General features: G+C 40.6%; 1 protein-coding gene across 3 annotated transcripts in view; it reads right to left on the bottom strand.

The window, feature by feature from the left end:
- Positions 1–819: 819 nt before the first annotated feature.
- Positions 820–24022, bottom strand: part of SOL1 (carboxypeptidase D) — a 213934-nt gene continuing 190731 nt past the window's right edge. The window contains exons 7-15 of one of the 3 annotated variants that reach the window (XM_089417153.1): positions 19267–19389; positions 18956–19060; positions 5565–5611; positions 5299–5424; positions 4958–5060; positions 3031–3093; positions 1810–1893; positions 1540–1603; positions 825–1425 (exon numbers count right to left, since the gene is read on the bottom strand). In XM_089417153.1, coding sequence (XP_089273279.1) covers positions 1046–1425; positions 1540–1603; positions 1810–1893; positions 3031–3093; positions 4958–5060; positions 5299–5424; positions 5565–5611; positions 18956–19060; positions 19267–19389 — 1095 coding nt within the window. In that variant the 3' untranslated portion in view covers positions 825–1045. Of the gene's footprint in view, positions 1426–1539; positions 1604–1809; positions 1894–3030; positions 3094–4957; positions 5061–5298; positions 5425–5564; positions 5612–18955; positions 19061–19266; positions 19390–24022 lie in introns of all 3 variants that reach the window. The other 2 variants (XM_089417152.1, XM_089417154.1) reach the window with 2 other exon arrangements.

The raw sequence follows: 24022 nt of genomic DNA, 5'->3' as shown, positions 1-24022 counted from the left end.
AGTCTAGTTCGGGTGGAAGGTAAGAAGACATTATCAAGACCTATAATAGGGGGCAACTCTAAACCGCATAAGTGGCCTCTTACAAGGTGATGCTCTGTCCGATCTATATGCATACAAATCCAGAGCATGTAAATGCAACAGCACTTGCACTGAATCCCAGTGCTTTAAATGTCTCCAAAAACATCACTTATGCAACTTGTCAGTCTCACAAAGCTTGACAAGTGCTATAAGAATAATCCTCAGGACACTTAACTGTGCAAAGCCTCAAAAGATGACAATTGGGACCAAGTCAGTTTCTCAACATCTACAAAAATAATAGGCTTTTGATGATTGTTACCTAGCCTCATAACTGCCTGTCAGAGTGAAGAGGTAACCCACAATATAATCGTCTAGAAGAAATCCCACCTATCATTTAGGTTCACACTCTACATCATTTAACCACTAATAGATAACTTTCGAAGGACTGCAGCATAAAGATTTTCCAGAATGTGACCAGTCATAGTTGTCATATAGTCTCACGGAATTGATGCAGTACGCCTTTATACACGTGACCAATGATATACGATCCAAAGATGAAGGAAAGCCAGAGCATATTGCTTTATTTACTAGTTCAGCAATAGAATAGGCAAGAGAACCCATACAATACTTTCAAATTCAAAATGAAATACCTCAATGTCGGTGACTTCACTAGTATGGAATATATAGATGTTATTGAAGATGAGGCTAGAATTGGAGAATTCCCATGAAATGTGTTCGAACTTAGAACTAATACCTATATAAATGTATTACTTGATCTAATTAAGGATCTTGTACTTGTAGAGAGAGAAGAGATGAGTGGACCAAAAATCACGTTCATGGATAAGTTTTCCTCAGACATGGCAGGTTTGTAGAGTGATGGCTTGAGACTGGGACAAAATTTTATCCATGCTCTAAAATTTAGGAAATTTTAGCAATTTCTCAAGCTGGATTTAATTAAAATATTAAAAATGAAAACAGTACAAAAGAGTTGATGCACAGTTATGGAAGTTTATTTATGAATAAGGACTTAGTACCTTTGCCTTAGTCTCTGAGTCTTGGACCTTACCTTCCATCTAAAGAGAACATAGAAAATTACTAAAATGACTACAATGCTGAGGAAGAACATTGCTACTTTCAAATGAGAAAATACAATTGCACCATCACCATTGGATCTGAGATATTTCCTCTGTAAGAAATCACCCCATTTTGATTCTTTTTCCATATTGCAGCTGCAGTTACAATCATTGTCATGTAGAGAACCTTCTTTAAGAAATGCTTGTGATTGTCTCTCTTGTAATTTCATTGCTGGACCTGATGGGTCTAAGATGAAATCAGCGTATGTAGCTTTCTCTTCTACTAGCATGATATGGGTAGTCCTTGAAGAATACCCAGGTATACTGGCCGTGACTGTGTTCAACCCACCATAAGAGTCACGTCAACTGATGAAACCAGAACCAGAAAAAAAAATTGTAAATGATAATTGGAATCCTAAAGCATGCAAATAAATATGAAAGGCCCCACCTTCGTAAGCACGACCTGGAAAAAGTAGCCGGTGATAATCACCAAAGCGATCCCCTGCAATAACCTATGAATAATGGACACAATGAGAGAGAGAACATTATTTGGTTTCAAAGAATACCCTAGGACTTGCAACTTGTGAAGAGAAAGCACCAAATTGTGATATCCCAGACCAACTTAAACTTGGAAGCCACCAAAATACAAATCATCAAACAAGCCATCATAAATTTCCTTGTCATGTTTGATTACAAACTATTAGAAATGGAAACTCACAGTATGGTTAATGCCAGCAATCTGAACAGATGCAGGTAACGACTGGCCCAAATATGATGATATGACTCTTCCATGTACTCCTGTCTGCATAACAAACAGAGTCATGAATTGAATTTGAATAAAACATATTTGGTCAGTAATGCAGGTGGAATAATCATATGTTATTTCATTATGCCGATGAAAAATTGAAAGACAAACAAATCAATGCCGCAATTTAAAAGTGGTAGAAACAACTATGATACTGATTCAAATGGTATCACTGGCACATCAAGTTTTGATGGCTAAATCCAAACTATAACTTCGTAGCAATATAGCCTGATCAGACCATGCCTGATGATAATTGTGCATCCTAGTCACTGCTTACATGCAAGGCTTTTGTTCTTATGACTTTTGAAATTTTTCAAGGACTGAAAGTTCAGCTTTTGAATCTTCCTTTGAAGTGATTGCAATAATATTTTTTGGTTCTCGAAAATTTCAATGTTTCAGTTAGAGGAAATTATATGATGCTTTTCCTATATTAACCCTTGAACCTTGGCTATCAAAATAGCTTGGTCGTTTAAGTAACTTAGGAATGAAATCCAAACCAATTGCATGTTTAGTTATAGAGATTAAAGCAACTTTGGAATGAAGCCCAAACCAATTGCATGTTTAGACGTTAAGCTATTATATTACGGAACCACTGAAAACAGTACTAAGATTGCAATTAAGTTATTCATAGGAAATACCTATGATAGGTATCACAAATTTTCACTCCCTAGAAGATGGCTGACTCTTCCCAATTGACCTTATTTCTCAGACATGTAATGCAGTTGCAGTCTATAACCATGTCACATCTAGACATCTGTAATTTATCTACCTACTAGATTAAGATTGTTAAGGATTTGGCCTGTTTTTGGTAGATATGCCTTTTGCATTCCTTTTGAGATACAATAATTATATATTTCTTTTATCTTACAATTTTGGAAAATGTTAAAAAAAATCAATTTGTTATGTGTAGCAGATTTGTAACTGCTAATTTCATAAGTTTCTCTATATTCACCAGCAGAGGGCATTATAGATGTTTTTTTCCCTTTCTTACTTTCTCCTACCATATGAGTAAGTCAGACCAGCAGCAAACCACCTATATCTAAATATAAGGAAATAGGTTAATGCACCTTCATAGGCAAATATCATATTAAGAAGGAAATTAAACCGAAGCAAGGATGATAAGAAAAGACAGACCTTTACAAGGCTTGCTACCAGCTGCAACATGCTCATTCGATTATGTTCCCAAAGTAAAGGAATCTGCAAAAGTTTTAAGATCAACCAAAAAGTAATCTCATTAGAAGAAAGTAAAAATTGTAGCCCTAAATTATGTTGACATTGACTACTTAATTTACAACTTAAAACATTTTTCTTAGAAGCATTAACCCATTAGTTTGATCATTCGATGCAGTCACATATTTATACCTATTATTCTCCTATTCTTTCTGTTTGTAGTGGAGATATAGTATTTAGATCACCATTACGATATTCTTACTTTGTATTCTCCACATTTCAAATTCAATCCTATTTGGGCTACTCGGTACTTTTAAAATAACCTACCAGGGTTATTTCCACCTATTGTATTTCCAAACTTTTCCCCACATAAATTTTGTTGCAACTCAGCCTAGAATATTTCTACTATGAGCCTTTGCAATCAACAACGGTAATCTACTATTTTGTAAGAGATTCTGCCTGTTGAGGACAAACTAACCATCTAATTCTTGATCTGCTGTACTGAACAATGTAAATAAAACTCAAATTTTCTTCAGGATAGTATAATTTGCTGACACTTTGATAAAAATCATCTAGAACCATTATATAATAGTGTGTCTAAAATCTACTGTTCAATTTGTGGTACCCTGAGTTTGACACTCACCATATCATTCATATTTTGTCTTATTATTCATAGGAATTAATGATACTTAACAGAATTACATGGTTTCTATGTTTAGGTCTTGCATGCTATGGTTTCAGTAAAGATTGATTCCCAGGCCGTTTCTAAAAAGGTTGCATCGATTCCAGAATATAGGAGGCTGCAAAGTATGAGTATTTAACATATTGCAATCCCCATTGTTAGTTTTTGTAGCATCGGAGGTGTTCTAGTCTTGAAACTTTGTGGAGAGGTTAAAACACAGGAGTTCTCCATAACCCAGAAATCGTTTCTATAAATTCCACCTAAAAGTGTCTCAATTAAATTATTAACCTATTTTTAAATATTTCCTAAGTCTAAACTTAAGAAAAAAGGTTAATTAATCAGTATTAATTTATGAAAGGTGTGCATCATCTAGAAACTCAAACGGACTTGTAGTTGTTTGATGAAGAACACTAATAACTTAAGAAAAGAAGATCCTAATCTAAAGTTGTAAAAAGCACTCACAAGCAATTACTAATGGAAGAGAAAACACCTAACACTTGATGCCCTAGATTTCTCAACACCCATATCCTCAACAGAGTACATAGGGTACTGGGTATGTTAGTTCACCACAATAAAGAACCTTACTAAAAGGTACGTCACGTAGTGGACCCTTGTGAAATCAGATATATAACGACTCTATACAATGACTTTCAATTCACCACAATAAATAATCACACAAGATTTTAAGGTGTCACTTTGCAGAAAACCCTAGGACATTCACAAGCCAAGAGAAAATGTCATCAAGTCCATGGAAGGAATTCCAACGAATCAATGAATAAACAACCATTAGCAATGCTACTTGGCATTCATTAGAAATGGGCCTGAAACGAAATAGTACATCTAAGAGCACTAACTTTGATCATTCCAATGCTTGGACTTAAGGAACAACCCAGTGTACAAAGCTTAAAATCTTAACGAAGAAATCACTATTGCTCAAATTTCAATGCCAACTATCTTCCGTTATTCTTTCCCCTTATCACTTGTTCTTTGAGACAAACATATGAATCGATTGCAAAACAAGGAAGACAGCCAATAATCAACATAAAAAAGAAAATTATTTTGTGAAGAATATTGAATTTTAATCTCCTGGTATTTAAGGAAAAATTCATAACTAATGCCATAATAAAACTGCTTTCATGTGCAAAACTAGCAACAAATTAGAAAGTATAGCCAGGAAAGAGATTATATAATGCAAATATAGCCAGAAACCTCTTTTGCTGCAGGCCATTTCTCATCACTAATCTCCAGTGTCAGTTCAAGGCAGCCTCCATGTATATAGTTCCAATCTTGCATCCCTCCATATAGAGGATACCTAACAAGGCATAAGATTGAATGTCGAAGCAAAAATTGCATTCATGTCTGATGGTTCAAAAGCTATGAAAATATGTAACAAATTTCACCACAGCTGATGCCTATAAACCAAATCACATCATAACCATTTTATCTCTCTTTTGTTTAGCTAGATAAAAAATAGATCTTGCAGAAGATCTCTATTGAAAAACAGAAAATCATCATTTTTGAGATTAATACAATTGTTTGGTTGTAAATACCACAGTGCTCCATTTGTAATCCCTCCATGGAACTCTTTACTTTTAGACATATTATAATGGTGGTCACTATAAATAGTTGCCATGTAGCGAAATGCCTCATCATCTGGACATGGAGAATATCCCCCCCTGCAAATGTCATCGGTAATCACAAAAAAGACAGTGAATACAAGCTATATAAACTGAAAACTGTGAATGCCAATGCAATTTTACCTTTTATCATATATAAATGATCTAAATAAGAATGATCGTGCATTTATTTATATTACCTGCCATCGGTAGTGCCATCCCAAGGATAATTTGCAACTAGTGCACCCTGAGGATGAAACGAAAAACAAGAATGTCAATCAAAATCATTCAAATAGCCCATTATAGCCATATATGTTAGATGTGATATGTGATATGTGACATTGTGACCAAATGCAAAACATGATGTGAGAAAGTCATTGTACAATTAGTAATTCCGAATATCACTAAATTACTCAAGCCTCTCATTTTGATAGCCTTAATTGCTAATGTTTACGTTACCACAAGATGAAAAACTCGACCCCATTAACAACAGACTTTAAAAAAATTGTCACTCGATAAGAAAGACCTAAATGAGAAGTGAACTCTGAAATATGAACTTCACAAGAAATTTTAAGGAACCATGAAACACAGAATACTCAATTTACACTTGCAAAAACTTGTGATATTAAAGCTCCTCTTCTAGAAGCAACAAAATGAAAAAACCAGCATGAATGCAATCTTTTAACTTTTTACATACTGAATATTTCTATGTCGGAAAGGTAAAGGATAGAAATCACCTAAAGTCAATAAATTGTCGAATACTGATGATCTTTGATAGGTGAAGGATGTAACCAATGCATGATGCATGGAAAATATCGAAAAAACTGCAGGATACTTCAGATACGAGATGGATTTGTATCTCAAAAACTCGTTTTTCTTTATAAATTCTGTAAAGGTGGACTCAATCTCTGATCATCTCTTGAAATTTGAGGGTAACAAAGATCAGTTGGCTGTAAATAGTAAGGTCGATGAGAAGGAAAAAAGTAGTCACTATACTCGGTAGTTTGTTGTAGTTCTTAGTACTTTGCCAGAAGCAACGTTGGCTCTGAATCTACAACAACTACATTTGATCAACTGTGCATTTATCTGTTACAGGAGGGTTCTAGAAAGCACATTGGTGGCGGTGCTGAAACTTCCAAAGTGCCTTTGCAGACGAGTCTGAAGGCAGAGGCAAGCAACTGCAATAAGACGGAGGAACAAGCAGCTTGGGTAATACAAGCTCCACAGGTAATGTTAGCTCAGATTTCAAAAAGAGAGATGTTGAGGTGGAAAGCTGGGGCATTTATAGAGGTTTGCAGGAAGTTATTGTAGCATCTAAAATACAAGGAAAATCACCAAGTGAAAAACATACCAATGTCATAGAGCACCATGGAGAAGAGTTTATATTTGTTGCTTCTTAGAAGGGTGGAAAGTTGATTCGCACAATTTGAAGCATATGACTAAGAGGAGACACTAATTTATTTGCTCTGTTGTAAATAGATCCATATCAGAGTCTAGAGATAGTTGCAACTTGCTCCAAGCAATGTTGCGATAATCACGATCAGGTTAAATCGGTGAGGGTCCAAAATCAGAAAAAAAGAAGAAGTAAAAATCGGGATAAAATCAGTAAAAATCGGTAAAAAATCGGCAAAATTAAAAAAATACAAAAAAATCACATTTTTTCAATTTTTTTAGTATCTAAAGCATCCACAATATAAAATAAATGCATCGGCACATAAATATGAAAAGAGAACTAATATATATAAGATGTGTAATATCATAATATGTCTAGTGCTACCTCACACATAACAATGAATCATGTCTTGAATCTTGAGTCCTGACTCAGCCTCAAAATATCAGCAAAAAATATAATAATGTATCTTATATCATGAGTCAATTACCATATACAATGAAATGAACCAACTAACTAATGATTTCAATTGCCCCTTTGCGAGAAATTGTAACAACTTTCCCTCTAGATGAATAAGGCCCTGACGTTGGCATTGGACTCTGATATCCTCTAGAAGCTGAAGAACTAGGAGCCATAGAAGGTAGACCACGTCCTCTACTAGTGGCCATGGTAGGTGGTGTCACCTCCTCCTCCTCTGCAGCTGCTACCCCCTCCACTACCTCCTCCTCTAACCAATCAGGGGTTGTTTCCATGATAGGCCTCCTGGCATCAACCCTCCATGCAAAAGTGGTGTCAATCCCATCCAATGAGATGGCCTCCACGTCAGGTGTCCTCTCAAGTTGTCTCACCCACAATCAAAAATTGTAGTAGACATAGACCATGTCGTTAAGCCGTTGGGACTCCAACCTATACAAGGATCATAAATTAATAATTAATAATTATAGAAATAATAAATTATATTTTTTATTATTTAATGAATTCAAAAAATTAATTGGAAAATTTTTACCTTGTTGCACTTCTTGGTGTGTATATTTTCAAATATACTCCAGTTGCGCTCGCATTTGGAGGAGCTACATTTTTGGTTGAGCACTCAAATGGCAAGCTTTTGGAGATTGGGTACTCTACCACCATAGCTTCTCCACCATGCATCTACAACAAATAAGAGAAACATAAGAAAAAAATTGAAATTTGAAAGTTGAAGCAAAGTATGAAGAGAATGAAATTTGAAAATTGAAACAAACTAAAGCTTACCTGGCATTTTGGTTTTCCTATCATTAATAGCCATGTCAAAGCTAAATGTGCCACTTGCCATCCTATATATCTCCATTTCTTTAGAGATTTCAGCACATTCTGTTGGAAATGACACCATCTTCTGAACACAAGTGAAGAATCCATCCATGACCTCAACATCAAACATGGAACCACGGGAGTAAGAAAATGTGGGGTTCAGTTATATCCCTGAAGCATGAATGGGACGATGGAGTGTATTGTTCCATTGCTCATCAATCACTGCCCATATGAGTTGTTGTTTCTCAAACCCCTCATCCCCCTTATCATCATAATAGTTGTGAATGGATTCTTTGGCCCTATCCATGGCCTCATACAAGTAGCCCATTGTGGGCTTGTCTCCATCAACTAATCAAAAAACCTTTACCGAAAGTTCAATAATGCTACACACCTCTTGCACTCCTTCCCAGAAGCTTTCCTGGTATGAAACTAGCCTGCATATGGCCTCTCCATCTAGTTCGTGGTTATATGACAAAGCACACCACTCCTTTGAAAGAAACATTCTCTTCACAACCCACATAGAATTCAAGATGGATTGAAGAGATATGAAACTAGTGGCAAACCATGTAATGGCAAGGTGCACCAACTCCTTGTTGTTGGTGAATGTTCTCATCAAATGAAGCATAGATGCATTTTGTAATGCTTTTTGATGATTCCACAATATCCTTGACAAAAGGAATTTTTCCTATGTCCTCCAACATCAAGTCAATGCAGTGTGCAGCACAAGGTATCCAAAATAAGTTAGGAAGCCTCTCCATAAGCATCCTTCCAGCAACAACATAATTTGCAAGCTTGCAAAATTGTCCGTTATGACTTGGACAACATGTTGTGGACCCACCTCCTGAATGAACACGTCCAACAAATCACATAATAACCACGCATCTTTGATATGTGCAGATGCATCAACAGATTTCATAAATAGTGTCCCCTTGGGACAATTAACCAAGAAGTTAAAAAGGGTTCTATCCTTTTGATTAGTCCAACCATCTGACATCACAGTGCATCATGTCTATGCCCATGAGCTTGTTGAAGAATCTAGGGCAATTAGGTTAATAAGATTCTTCTCACGATGATAACTATTTGTGAGGTACTTTTTCACTTTTTCTTATTAGCACAATCTTCTCTTGTTATTATTAGAGTGTGTTTTCTTGCTTCATCAAATAGTTACCAAAACAAAAGAGACAAGAACACAAGATGTTGGCTCTCTGCCAGGGTCAAAACCTCTCACTCTTTGAGAGGAAAACCCGCACAAATTCTTCTTATAGAGATTCTAATTGATGAATACCAAGACCAAGACCCTTGACCTAGTAGCCACTCCAAGATCAAGACACACGTTCTCTTGACAGTCCTCTTCGAGATCTTCATCATTGTCTGGATACTGAGATCTGCCTTGACACTGAGATCCTTCATTCTTGATACCGAGATCTTCATTGTTGCCTTGACACTGAGATCTTCACCACAGAGATAATACAAATTGTAGTTACAACGAATCAATGAGACCTTACTGCACCGAGACAGAGGTATACTTCACAGTTCCATCACCAAGTCTCTTTTCTTTGATGACTGTAATAGAGATCGAACCACAGAATCTCCACAGCTATTGTTCTTACGAAATCACAGAGAGGCTTCCGAATTACTTACTGCAATGATACCAAAGCTAGAGATCTGAATTGCTTGATGACTGTGCTAAATGTTATGCTCTTAACCTGCAAAGTAATACCCAAACACAGAATATGCGAAGAAAAGATACCCAGAACACAGAATATGCGAAGAAAAGATACCCAGAACACAGAATAGCAATGATTTTATTATTCAGAGAGAAATGTTCACAGGCCTCTTCGAGGGGGCAACCTCCAATAGAGTAGAGCTCGATTACAAAAACAAGACACGATACTCCTCGCAGGGAGTCTCTATCCTTTATATATGACTCATACATGCAATACCACGGGCCAATACCGTGGGTTTTATTAATACCATCTATCTAATACTACCGCCCATTTGCAACTAACTGTGGTCCCGTCATTAATTGCGGGTTAACCACTTACAAATATTAATATGGGCTTTATTGACTCTTGACTATGACGTGATCCCATGACATAAATAAGGGGGTTAGGGTGGGACCCTAACATGCCCTCCCCCTTAAGACTAGCCTTGTCCTCAAGGCTGAAGCTGCGGAAACTGCTGAAGAATAGTGGCTGGTTCCCAAGTTGCATCTTCCGGAGAGGTGTCTTTCCATTTGACGAGGACCTCCTTAATCATGCGGCCGCACAGGTGCTTGTCTCGTGTGTCTAGAACCTGTTCAGGTTGAAGCCAGATTGACCCTTCTTCGTCCAATTCAGGTAGACTGGTTTGAACTCGGCAATTGTTCCCAATCACTTTCTTGAGGCACGATACATGGAAAACTGGGTGGATTTTTGCTGTAGGTGGCAAAGCCAACTTGTAAGCCACTTCTCCAATGCGCTGAAGTACTTGGTAAGGTCCGTAGAATTTTGGAGAGAGCTTTTGACAACCCTTGTCTTTGAGTGATGTTTGCTTATATGGTTGCAGCCTCAAAAAGACCTGATCCCCTTCTTGAAATTGGCGCTCTGAGCGATGTTGGTCGGCCTGTTGCTTCATACGGTTCTGAGCTTGATGAAGATTCTCGCGCAGATGGGCGAGCATGGTTGCGCGGTGTTGTAGGAGTTGATCCACGACTTGTACTTTGGAGCACCCCGTGAGATAAGAAGTAGGGGAAGGCGGAAGTTGACCATAGACTGCTTCATAGGGAGTCATTTTGGTGGTGGCATGATAGTTGGTGTTATACCACCATTCAGCCAGAGGTAACCACTGTACCCAAAGGTGTTGCTTTTCTGAAGTGAAACACCTAAGGTAGGTTTCCAGACATTTGTTGACGGCTTCGGTTTGACCATCTGTTTGCGGATGATATGAAGTATTGAGTTTGAGTTGAGTGCCTTGTATTCTGAAGAGTTCCTGCCAAAAATTACTGGTGAAGATCGGGTCGCGGTCGGACACAATAGAAGTGGGCATGCCATGCAATTTGAAGATCTGATCCATGAAAGTTTGAGCAACCAAAGTTGGTGTAAACGGTTGGGGTAGGGCGCAGAAATGAGCATACTTCGACAGTCGGTCCACAACCACCATGATGACTGACTTGTTCCCAGACTTTGGAAGACCTGTAATGAAATCCATGGAGACCTCCGTCCAAATTGACGCCGGAATGGGCAATGGTTGTAATGTGCCTGGTGTGTTGACGGTTTCCCCTTTGTGGCGTTGACAGACGTCACATTCTGCTACGAAAGTAAGGATGTCCTGTTTCATGCCGGTCCAAAAAAATGATCTTCTGGTGCGAGCATACGTCTTCTGAAAGCCCGAATGTCCTGCAATGGGAGATGAGTGCAATTCTGCCAAAATGCGACTTTTGAGGGTGGATGTTGGTGATATTACGACTTTGTCCTTGTAGCGAAGAATATCATTCTGCCACAAGTAGCCCTTGCTGGAATTAGGATCTACCTGCAATTGAGAAATGAGTTGGGAGAGCCCGGGATGTGAAAACCATTCTCTGCGAGCCTCTTCAATCCAGTCTGGAATGGGGAGGGAAATTGCGAGCAGAGTACTTTCCTCCTCAAATTGGCGCGACAATGCATCTGCTACACTGTTGTCTTTCCCTTTCTTGTAAATGATCTCATAATCATATCCCAGCATTTTGGCTAACCATTTATTTTGTTGTGGGGAAGATAGGCGTTGCTCCAAAAAATATTTAAGACTGTGATGATCTGTGCGGATTTGGAAACGTCGCCCCAACAAGTAAGGTCGCCAGGTCTCGACTGCATGTAAGATGGCCATCATTTCCTTCTCGTAGGTAGATTGGCCCAGATTCCTCCCACTTAGTTGTTGGCTGGTGAAGGCCAATGGTCGCCCTTCCTGCATTAAGACCGCTCCAATACCTGTACCCGAAGCATCACATTCAATGACAAAGGATTTGGTGAAGTCGGGTAGTGCTAAGACGGGAGTGGAACACATGGCAGTTTTGAGAGCGGTAAATGCCTGTTGTGCTTCCTCGTTCCAGAAGAAGGAATTTTTCTTTAGGAGTTGAGTTAGGGGCTTCGCTATGCGGCCATAGTTGCGGACAAATTTACGATAATAGCCTGTGAGACCCAAAAAATCCTCTCAAGCTTTTCAAGGTCTTAGGTTGAGGCCATTCTTGCATTGCCTGGATCTTTTTGGGGTCCACCTTGACACCTTCACGCCCCACAATGTGGCCCAAATACTCAACTTCTTCCATGCCAAACGAACACTTAGACATCTTGACAAATAATTTATGCGTGCGGAGCAGTTGCAATAGTAGATCTACATGCTGAAGATGTGCCGCCCAAGTGCCACTATAGATGAGGATGTCATCGAAGAAGACAAGGACAAATTTTCTGAGATATGGTTTGAGGAGGTGATTCATAAGGCTCTGAAAAGTAGAGGGGGCATTACAGAGACCAAATGGCATGACCAGGAACTCATAATGGCCTTCATGAGTTCTGAAAGCCGTCTTGGGAATGTCGACTTCCTTCATGCGAATTTGGTGGTAGCCTGAGCGAAGATCCAACTTAGTGAAGAATTGAGCCCCATTGAGTTCGTCCAGCAAATCGTCAACCACCGGGATGGGAAATTTATCTTTGACTGTCAACTTATTGAGGGCCCTGAAGTCGGGACACATCCGCCACTCCCAATCTTTCTTGAGGACCATGACCACTGGGGATGAATAAGGACTAATGCTGGGACGAATGACACCTGCTTCCAACAATTCCTTGATGATTTTTTCTATTTCATTCTTTTGGGTGAACGGATATCTGTATGGCCGCACATTTGGGGGTTGGGCCCCTGGAACCAATGTGATGCTATGATCATGTTCCCCTCGCGAGGGTGGAAGCTCATGAGGCTTGTCAAAGACCGTCCGATGTTTATTTAAAATCTGTTGCATCTCAGGATGAATTGGCAGAGACATGGTGTCGACTACCTGGATGGCATTAAATTGAGCTACCACTCCATGATGGCCCTTTTTTAACAATTTTTCCATCCTATGCGAGCTGATGATAGAGGGGGCTCCCGCCTGTAGTCCACGGAGGGTATGTGTGGAGTTGTTCTGCTTAAAACTCATATATAACTCCTGGAAATCCATTGTGATTGGCCCAAGAGTGCGGAGCCATTCCGCGCCTAGGACAATGTCGCAACCCCCCATGTGTATTGCAAACATGTGGGTTTTCAATTGATAATCCCCCATTTGAAGTTTGACATTTTCACAGCGACCTTCACATTTCATTGTGCCCCCATCTGCAATCTAGACTTGGAAGTTAGAAACTGCCCGGACAAAACAATGTGCTGCTTCAGCGATCTTTTGATGGATGAAATTATGGGTACTTCCACTATCAATCAAGACTACTACTGGGCGATGTTTAAGAAAACCCCTGATTTTGAGAGTTTGAGGGGAAGAAATTCCTGCCAATGCATTTAGCGAAATAATTGGTTCACCAGATACAATCTCCTTTTGGTTATCTTCTTCGATCGCCTCCGGTTCCTCAAGTGGTGGATCTTCCTCGGTGGAGCTGTAGTCAGTGGCATCTATTTGAAAAAACTTGGGCTCTTTGCATTTATGACCCGGGGAATATTTTTCATCACAGTAGTAACATAGTCCTTGCTTCCTTCTTTCGGCCATTTCCGCAGGTGACACCTTTTGAATCTTAAGTGTCTGAGTCGTGTTGGGAGCCTGTGAGGGACGACCTTTAGCGGGGAAGTTGGGGCGGCTGGATTGGGCTGTTAATGCACGTTCCACCTTACGAGCTACCTGGCAAGCCTCTGTCCATGTGGGAGGGTGGTGGAGTAGAACCTGAGCTTTGATGGCTTCTTTAAGACCGCTGATAAAGCATTCCATGTAGAACTCATCTGTGAGACCCTTAGTGCGGAAGGCTAAGGCTTCAAAAGCAGTAATATATTCCTCCACTGTACCCGTCTGTCGGAGCTTAGTGAGACGCCCCAAAAAAGAGTCTTCATGTTCAAAGCGATTTCGAAGAGCTTTGGCAAATTGGGCCCAATTCTGAAAATGTCCATTGCAAAGCTGATGCCATTCCTTCCATTGCCATCGTTCATTGTCCAAGTACATGGTACCCACCATAACCTTAGTCCCCTCATCTATGATATGATTCAATTGGAAATACTGCTCCATTTGTGCTAGCCATGCGGACGTGTGAGAACCGTCAAATTTATGCATATCCAACTTGGGAGGTCGCTGACTGGGTGGTGGGTGGGTGTGCCAGACGTGGGGAGAGTGGCTAGACTCACCCTCATGGTATTCATGACCATTATTCGCCTCCTCGTGGGCTGGCTCCTTGCCCTTCAGTGCGTTCTGTATCTGGATACTTATTCCTTTAATCTCATGTTGTATTTCGTTCACCGAAAATTGGATGGAGTTCACCTGGTCTTCAATTTTGTCCATCCTTTCATTGGCCATTGCTTGAGCGCGAGTTTCTACCATACACCAACCTGATGAAAAATTGGGACCGCCAAAAAATTTTTACTAAGAAATTGAATGGTACCACCTTGCTCAGCTCGTCGTCCTGATTCTGATGGGCTAGGTCACCAATAAGCGCCCCGAAAGATCTCAGACTCTATTTATTTTTAATTTTTTTTGGAAAACTCCTAACGGAGTTTTACTCCTTCCTGATCAATATTGCAGTCGCCAAATCCTCAAAATGTCAATGCCGCCAAAAGTCCTGCGAAAATTATATCCAGGTACAGGAACCCTTCACAACTACTCCGATCTGGTGGATCTGAGAGATCTGAATGGTGGAACAACTGCTGCTGCTGATCTGATGGAGCTGCGGGACTAATGTCTGCTGCTGCTGCACTTGCTGATCTGGAATAGATGATGTGTGATCCCCCGATAGAAAGGGAACTATGGTCTTGAGGAGTGTCAGGTGCTACAGATCGCAATATACATAAGAGTCTGACAGTAGTACTCGGCCCAATGTTTCAGGGCTCTAACTAAGGAGGATCGACCATACCCTTAGCCGTACAACCCGACTACCCTATCGTACGGGCGAGTAATCTCTCCGAGTGCTGTTCTCGGTGTACTGTAGCCACAAGACGGCCGAAGGTTTATCTATGGCGAGGTTTCAAGGGAGCTAGGGGGCTTCCTATATACCCAGAGGGTACGTGGAAGACAGTCCGTGCGCGGTTCTGTCTAATGCGCTACTACTCGAAGGGGTACCCACAGGGGTTACAAGGGAGTCCAACAGACGTGACCACCTCTTGTATTTCCTGTGTGCATGCCTCCCCAAATCCGCAGGTTTATGCGCTTAACGACAGATCCTGTGGTTTAAAGACGCCGGAACACGTCTCTAGCCAAAAAAAAAAAATTGCTAAAATTTGGAGATCCCACCGAGCCCTGGAAAGTGCTCTGATACCACTTGTTATGCTCTTAACCTGTAAAGTAATACCCAAACACAAAATATGCGAAGAAAAGATACCCAGAACACAGAATAGCAATGATTTTATTATTCAGAGAGAAATGTTCACAGGCCTCTTCGAGGGGGCAACCTCCAATAGAGCAGAGCTCGATTACAAAAACAAGACACGATACTCCTCGCAGGGAGTCTCTATCCTTTATATATGACTCATACATGCAATACCACGGGCCAATACCGTGGGTTTTATTAATACCATCTATCTAATACTACCGCCCATTTACCATCTATCTAATACTACCGCCCATTTGCAACTAACTGTGGTCCCGTCATTAATTGCGGGTTAACCACTTACAAATATTAATATGGGCTTTATTGACTCTTGACTATGACGTGATCCCATGACATAAATAAGGGGGTTAGGGTGGGACCCTAACACTAAAGGTCTGAGCCCATCACTATTCTTCATTCGAAAAGATATCTGAGTAGTTGACAGTGATCATCCTTCGAAAATCAATCCGAGCTATCTTATTGTGTCACAAATCCGACTTTTATCTCTGATATACCCATACAAAAACACAGAGATATCACCGAATTGTTCTCTATATCTCATCATCAAAACTTCAGAAGAAAATCTGAACCTGTCTTCTCCACCGAAAGACCCAGATCTGCGAAGTTTATTCACTGTAATTACCCATCCGAAATTTCAGAGATATCGAATCCTGAACCTGTCATTATGCGAAAATCTTAGTTGGGTATTTATAGTAGTTTGTCCTCCATAAATGATCCGACATGTCCAACCGAATAGTTGTGTCTATTTGAGGTGAGCCGACATGAATGTTTCATACAATTTGCAGGCCGACTTCAAGAGAGGATTGTGCTTGTCTTTTTGGAGGGATTTTCTAGACACTAGGTTGACTCATATACATTTTATATATGCTCAAGAAGAGCTCTTCATACATGACATTGACTCTTTGACTCAATAATAAATCCTAAGGCTCTCAATGGGAGCCACTAACAAATAAAATCACTTGCTCATGAAACCCATGAAGCAAGGCTTACAATAATAATTTTATTTTCTTCATTACATCATTTACAATAGTCACAATTACATGTCATTATGAAGACCGAACCTAGTTACATTTTACAACAAAGCCCCTAAACTCCTCCAATCTCTTAGTGCATTTGGCCTTTTTATTCTGAAGAATACACCCTCTAAAGTCATCATAGGAAGGGGTTTTGTACCCCAAGCCAATAATAGCAATAGCATCAATCACAGGCTAGAAAAATGGATTGTTCCTGGCAATGTTGAAGGGAACATCACTCTAAAGAAGACACCTTCCCAATAGCTTGTCAGCTTCTTCCTTCTCCCTTTTTTTAAGAGCTGACGTGATAGATGGTTATGCACCAGGTGTGGTTCTAGGAATAAAAAATGATGAGGCAACTGTGGGGTTGACTGTAGAAACTAATGTTGAAGAAGAACCAGTACCACTCTCACGATCACCTCCCAGTCCCACCACTCCACCCCCTGCCATTTGACTCTTCAGAGTTGCCTTGGTCAATTTGGTTGTCTCTATTTCTTCCAATGATTTGAGGGCTCTACGGATGATTTCTGGATTTGTATTTGTGCAAAGCCCTACTTCATGTCCAAGAATTTGTGCAAGGTGGAATTTCAATTAGTATACTCCCCCTGTCATATGCTGCCCACATAACTTGCAAGTCAAATTTGATCTGTCAAACCCCCCATCGGGTTCACCAAATTCCCACATAGGGTCCAATTTTCTTGGCATGTTTGTAACTTTGTTGAACTCTTGAGTCTTAATGTAAGATTGAAGTTTGAACCTAGGGCACAAGAAGAATTTCAAGTTAAACAAATGAAATTAACATACAACATTTTGAATTTTTTGACAAAAAAAAAAACCTCTCCACTCAATGCAACAATAATGGCAAAAAAAACACACTCAAACCCAAGCAAAAATCATGAAAAAAACTAGGGCACAAGAAGAATTTAAACAAATAAAACTAACAATCAAGATTTTGAATTTTTAACAACAAAAAAACTCTCCACTAAATGCAACAAAAATGGCAAATAAACACACTCAAACTCAAGCAAAAATCATGGGAAATATATGGGTCACTGAAACCCAAGGAAAAACAAGGAAAAAACAAAAAATAGGGCCAAATTTGATGCTCATACCTGAGATCTACGCCCTAGAAACTTGGTCCAATCCATTTTTTTTTTGTTGGGATCCTAAATTCCTTCAGTTTTCTCCTCCCTCGCCCTTGTAGATGAGTTATCCTCCGCCTTAGCTCTCACCCTTGCCCTCTAATTGCTAAATGAGACAGAAAATTAAAAAATTAAAAAAAAAAAAATGCTTTCAAAAACTCGCTGTTTCCGCCGTCCATGATTTTTTGGCATCGGATCGCGATTTTTTTCAAATCAAAAAATCGCCGATTTAATCGGGTGATTAAATTGTCTTGGCAAAAAAATCGCGATTTTCACAACACTAGTTTCAGGTGATGGCAGGGCCCACACTCTTAAAGGGCATGGTGATGTTCAGATCAAGATGGTGGTAAGAAGTCACAATTTGAATAAGTTTATATTTGTTGCTTCTTAGAAGGGCGGCAAGTCACCAGATGAATAGATTTTTTGATTCATGCAGTTTGAAGCATATGACTAAGAGGAGAGACTAATTTATTTCCTCTGTTGAAAACAAATCCATATCAGATACAGTTGTTTCAGGTGATGGCAGGACCCACATTCTTAAAGGGCATGGTGATGTTCAGATCAAGGTGGCTGATGGTGAGAAGTTCACAATTTTAATAAGTTTGAATACAGTTGTTTCAGGTGATGGCAGGACCCACATTCTTAAAGGGCATGGTGATGTTCAGATCAAGGTGGCTGATGGTGAGAAGTTCACAATTTTAATAAGTTTGAATAAATATTTGCATTTTGTTTCAGCTCACTTTGGCAGTAGAGGCATTGGCATCTTAGCTTCCAGTACATTTCTCTTCTAATTAAATCAAGGGTGGTTGTCGATTTTCCTTCAATTCAGGAAGAAGAGGTGTGTGCAGCATGTTTGACAGGGGGAAAACACGGGAAGTTGATGACATAGGGAAAGGTAAGAACAGATAAGACCCATAAAAGATGAGAACTATTCTATGGAAATTAGCTGAAAGGGAGATTGAAGTACTGAGGAAAACAGTGAATTGCACGAAGAAGATCTCACCCGACTAACATTCGTCGAGTACTACCTAGTCCTGATGAGAAAGATCATTTAACAACAAACTCTTCATAGGGCAATCTATGTAACTAGTTATTCCCAAAATTAATGCATTCCAGAATTTATATCAATTGAGCCATTCTGAATACTGGCTACCATAGGTTGAAAATGCTAACTATTACAGATCCATTTCTCTTGGACTGTCAGTAACTAAATGTTTAGAAGGAAATCAGTTGTGTTACCCCATGTAAACTGGCAGAAGCAGTAAATCGTTTGTCTTTTATCCACTTCATGATTGCTTTTGTTTCTGGTTGCCGCAAGTTCTCATCATTATTCTGAGGAAAAAACTGTACAGTGCTCCTTATGTTAGGCACCATTCACTGCCTCATACAAATGTCCTGAACTGAATTTGAAAAAGAACAGCACCAAAGAATGTCTCAGGACTGTAGATATGCTACCTTACATAATGTGCCTTTCCTACAATACTCCTAAATGATTATATACAATCACAGGAGCATTTAGAGAAAATATTTTACTTAATTCAGGTACTCACTTGATCTGGGAAGTCCCTATTCAAATCAACATTGTTTGCATTGCCACGTTGCCTAAGAGCAAAGCCATCAGGATTCATCGATGGAAGCAGATGAAGATGAACCTTTTCAACAATCAGGGATACCTGTAAATAATAGCAGTTAGCCATTTTTTTGCAAACTAAAGAAAAAAGAGGATCTGCATCAAGAAAAGGAAACGGAACAATACTGTATACTTTAATTATCCCTGTCACCTAAAATATTTTTAAAGTATACAACATGCTTCTTTCCTATTGAAATAACAAAAGAAATCTAAAATTATTTTGTTCCCGTGTCTTCAAATGTATGGCTTAAGTATACAACTGCCTTCAGCTACTGGCTTAAAGGGTTTTATTTTGTGTTTCTGAACTAGTTTCTTATGCACAATTATATTCCTTTTTCCAGTCTACATACCTAGAATCAGATTAACTTCAGAGAAGTTTATCTAACAATTCTACTGCTGGACTGGAATCTCAAACAAACATATAGAAGAAGGCAGGCTAAACCCCTTAACCATAAGACTCCCTCTCCAGCTATTGTACATGGGTCATTTTCATAATCTGTAATGTGGTTCTGCAGCCAGTATATTATTGTGAGACTATAGTTCCCATGAGCTTGCAACGTGGGTTCTATACCCTTGCAATGTTAAGTTACATGTCCTCTAATTCCTCCAACTTGATCTCCTTTCAAACGTGAGTGGAAGGCCTTCTTTCCTGCAACCTTCTATAGCTTCCCAGAGGATAAAACCCAGGAAGTAGATCACACAGAAAAGCATGTACAAGCTATGAAATAAAAATTGTATTATAGCTCCAGTTAAGACAGGTGGAGGGGCATTGCCAAGGAAAACCATGACTAAAGCCCTTAACCCTTGTTGCAACTCAAACTCTCACCTAAAGGTAAAATTCCTAATCCTAGCAGGAGAGCCAAAGGAGCAACTATCAGGCAAGCCACATGTTACCCTTCATTTCAGCAGTGGTACCTATATCCATTTTTTCATTTGGTAACACCATCATAAGCCCAAAGAATGAAAGTCAAAGCCTTATAGGCCATATGATGCTATGTGTCATGATATCCTAGGCTTATTATGGTGGGCCATGACCAGTCCTCTTTGTTGAAGTTTCTAAGTTTACTTAGTTTAGAAACCCTTCATGCACTTTTTCTGATTTATTCCTACCTACTTGTTATTTTTCTTTAACAAGTTATTTACAAAGTAAATACTGAAAATAAACACCAGTGCATGCTCAACATATTACAGATCAGTAACTAAAAGAAACAAGAACAAACACACCACATGACACCATTATTTTTGGACCAATGTCCCTGGAAAAACCCAATACGGGAAAACCGGTGCAGCGATCCGAGGGTTTTCTTATTAAGCAATATCAAAGTACAATCTGGGTGCCAAAACTGGCCTACCCAACATTAGCAGCTATACATCACAGTTTGAGAGAAATCTCTTGGCTGAAACCCCGGAAAATCCTTCCGGCAGCTCCTCAGCGCAAAACTGCTTTGCAACCCCAGCGTCTGCCCAATCTGGACTGCATCAGCCCCTCTCTGTCTCACGTTGGCCCTACGTCAGCCCTTCTTGGCCTACGTCAGCCCCAGGAGGCCCTGCGTCAGCTTTCTTGGCCTCTGCGTCAAACATGCTGACCTCTCTGGTGCTCTATGCAACACTTGGCTGCCTCTGCGTGGCCCTGCGTGAGCCCTTGCTGGCTCTGCGTCACTCTCCTTGCTGCTGCGTTGCTCTCCCGGCACAATCTCTGCCTTCTCTGTTTCTCTGTACTTAATGCCCCTCAGTTGCTCTCCCAATCGTTGATTCTATCTCTCTTAGCAAACCACGCTCTAGAGAATAGAATGATTGATCACTCTGAACTTTGAAGTGTTCTCCAAGTGACCCTCAAGCCTCCTCTTGTACTTTTCCTGTTGACATCTCAACGGCCGAAATCAAGTCCTTAATCAATGGCTAAGATTAGATCTGGCTTGATCCATGTTTTTTGGACCATTCTAACACAGATTCATATTAATACACATTAATATTTTATTTTCCCTACGTTTAGACTTAGGGACTCCATTAAAAATATTAATTATTTTAATATCTCCTGATCTGTTTAGAATCTGCCCAAACGCTTTCTGGGTATTGGAGATCTCATGTGCCCCAACCTCTCCACCAAATTTTGTGGCTAGAGCACATTCGATGCTACCTCAAATCAACACTCTCTCTTAGCGAGGATTGTGCTCTAGCAATACTCCTCACTAAGTATTACTCTGATCATCTGGCATCGGTACATGTGTTGATGTTAGGCCTTCCTGCCCAACATCCTCTACACTGTTGCATCCTGTACTGCTGCCCATGGTTCTGCCACTGCTGCATCTGTACAACAGCTCCCTCTGCATCCGTGCTAGTGTTGGTCCTTTCTCCCAGCACTGCATCTGCACTGCACCTCCTCTCATCATGCTGCATCGTGCTGCCCACTACTGCACTGCAACTCAGTTACTGAGAAGTAAGTAATTGATCTTCCAACTGACCTCCCTGTTGGGCTAGAAAAACCCACTGATGCTGAAGCTCCCTCTGCTGCTGACAAGTGCTCCCTCTCTCTGACCTCTGCCCTGCTACAACAACTCCCTGCACCTCGCACCGTTGCACACCTCGCTATGCCTTCCTGCACTAGTGCAACACTCCTGTGCCTCTCGCACTGCTACAGCCTGATAGCTCTGCGATGTCTTGGGACTCCTGCACTATAGCTCTTTCTGCCACTCCATCCGCATCCATCTCTACCCACATCAGCCAGTCCTACTACTCCTCGTCGGGGCTCCCGTAGCAAGGTCTAATCCAAGAGGTTTGGTACCTCAAGGATCCTGCCCCTCATCACCTGTAGTCCGCCTGACTATAGCTCGATGTCTCCCCACTTCCGCTCAAGTGGCGTGTGTGCACTCATGGCATAGTCATCATGTGTCAAAACTTCCTTCATTGTCCGTGCTGGTACTGCCTTAGTCTCGAAAGACTCTCCCTTACTCTTCTTCCTTGGGCAGTGGTCGCATAATGACCCATCTCCCCACAGTGGAAACACTTGATCTTGGAGAGATCTTTCTTCTTCTGCTTCTCCTGCTTTCCCTCGGATGCTAGAGCCACATCCTCCTCCTCCTGCTTGACCTTGATCCCTTTGCTGTTGCTACCTGTCTTCGACTGCCATCTGATCTCTTCCTGGTGAAGAGCTACCCGCATCTCGTCCCAAGGTGGGAGAGTCCCTCTGCCCAGGATACTCTGGACAAACATTTCCCAATCTTCTGAGACAACATTCAGGGTTGTCCTCACCATAAGCTCTTGATCTGGTATCACTCCTATAGCAGTCAACTGGTCTCGGATCTCATTCAGTCCTCCGAGGAAGGTGTCAATCGATTGACCCTTCTTCATCTGATACGACCTCATCTGGTTCTCGAGCAGCGTTCTTCTTTGCACATAAGTATGCTAGTACAGGTTCTTGAGAGCCTCCCACATCTCAACTGTCGTTTCCTTCTTAAAACTCGGCTATATGTGGTACCACATGATCCTTCACCCGCGTCAAGGATAATGCACTTGGCCCTCGCCATCGCCTCTTCGTACTTGTCGTTATCATTAGGGTCGACTAGAATAGCTATAAACTTCAAGGCGAAGTTTTTTATACAATTCCTGTCATGCACTGATAAGATTCTGGCCTTCCAGACTGCTAAGTTCGATGCTCCATTCAGTCTATCCTGGTCTCTTACCCCATGTAGTGCCATGACGATACTGTACTTCCCTCCTGGAAGTTCTCTGTTCAACTCCTCTAAGTCTCTACTTCCCGTCTGGAAGTTCTCTTCTGGACTCCCTCTGAGTCCTGATTTCCCTTCTGGAAATCCTTCTGCACTGCTGATCCAAGTTCCTTGGCTAGAAACCCTCGGTAATAACTCCTCTGCCCTTGCTCTATCAGGTATTGTTTTGACTACAGTACCTCACCAGCTCCACTCTGCAATATTTCTGCCGCCTTCTAGACTCCAGCAACTGCCTCTTTGTGAACTGCGTCAGCCCCTCTCTGCCTCACACTGGCTTTGCGTCACTCCAGATGTGTCTGCGTCAGCCCTGGGATGCCATGTGTCAGCCCTCTGGCCCTTTGCGTCATCAACGCTGGCCTCTTTGAGGCTCTGCGCAGCTCCCGACTTCTTCTGCGTGGCTCTAGCTGGCTCTGCATCACACTTATTGGCTTCTGCACTGCTAGAAACAACTTATGTCACCTCGAGACAGCTGTTTTCTGCTGCTATTGCTCCGCTCGGCTTATGTCTTTTAGTCCTCCTATGATCTGCAATCACGCTCTGATACCATGTTGAAGTTTCTAAGTTTACTTAGTTTAGAAACCCTTCACGCACTTTTTCTGATTTATTCCTACCTACTTGTTATTTTTCTTTAACAAGTTATTTACAAAGTAAATACTGAAAATAAACACCAGTGCATGCTCAACATATTACGGATCAACAACTAAAAGAAACAAGAACAAACACACCACATGACACCATTATTTTTGGACCAATGTCCTCGGAAAAACCCAATGCGGAAAAACCAGTGCAGCTATCTGAGGGTTTTCTTATTAAGCAATATCAAAGTACAATCTGAGTGTCGAAACTGGCCTACCCAACAGAGAATTTCCTTAGCAGCTATACCTCACAGTTGAGAAAAATCTCCTAGCTGAAACCCCGAAAATCCTTCCGGCAACTCCTCAGCACAAAATT

This window comes from Pinus tabuliformis, chromosome 3_2, assembly GCF_031772625.1.
Source record: "Pinus tabuliformis cultivar Carrire ecotype Pingquan chromosome 3_2, CPIR1, whole genome shotgun sequence".
Classification (NCBI taxonomy): domain Eukaryota; kingdom Viridiplantae; phylum Streptophyta; class Pinopsida; order Pinales; family Pinaceae; genus Pinus; species Pinus tabuliformis.
This window is presented reverse-complemented; position numbering and strand designations above follow the sequence as displayed.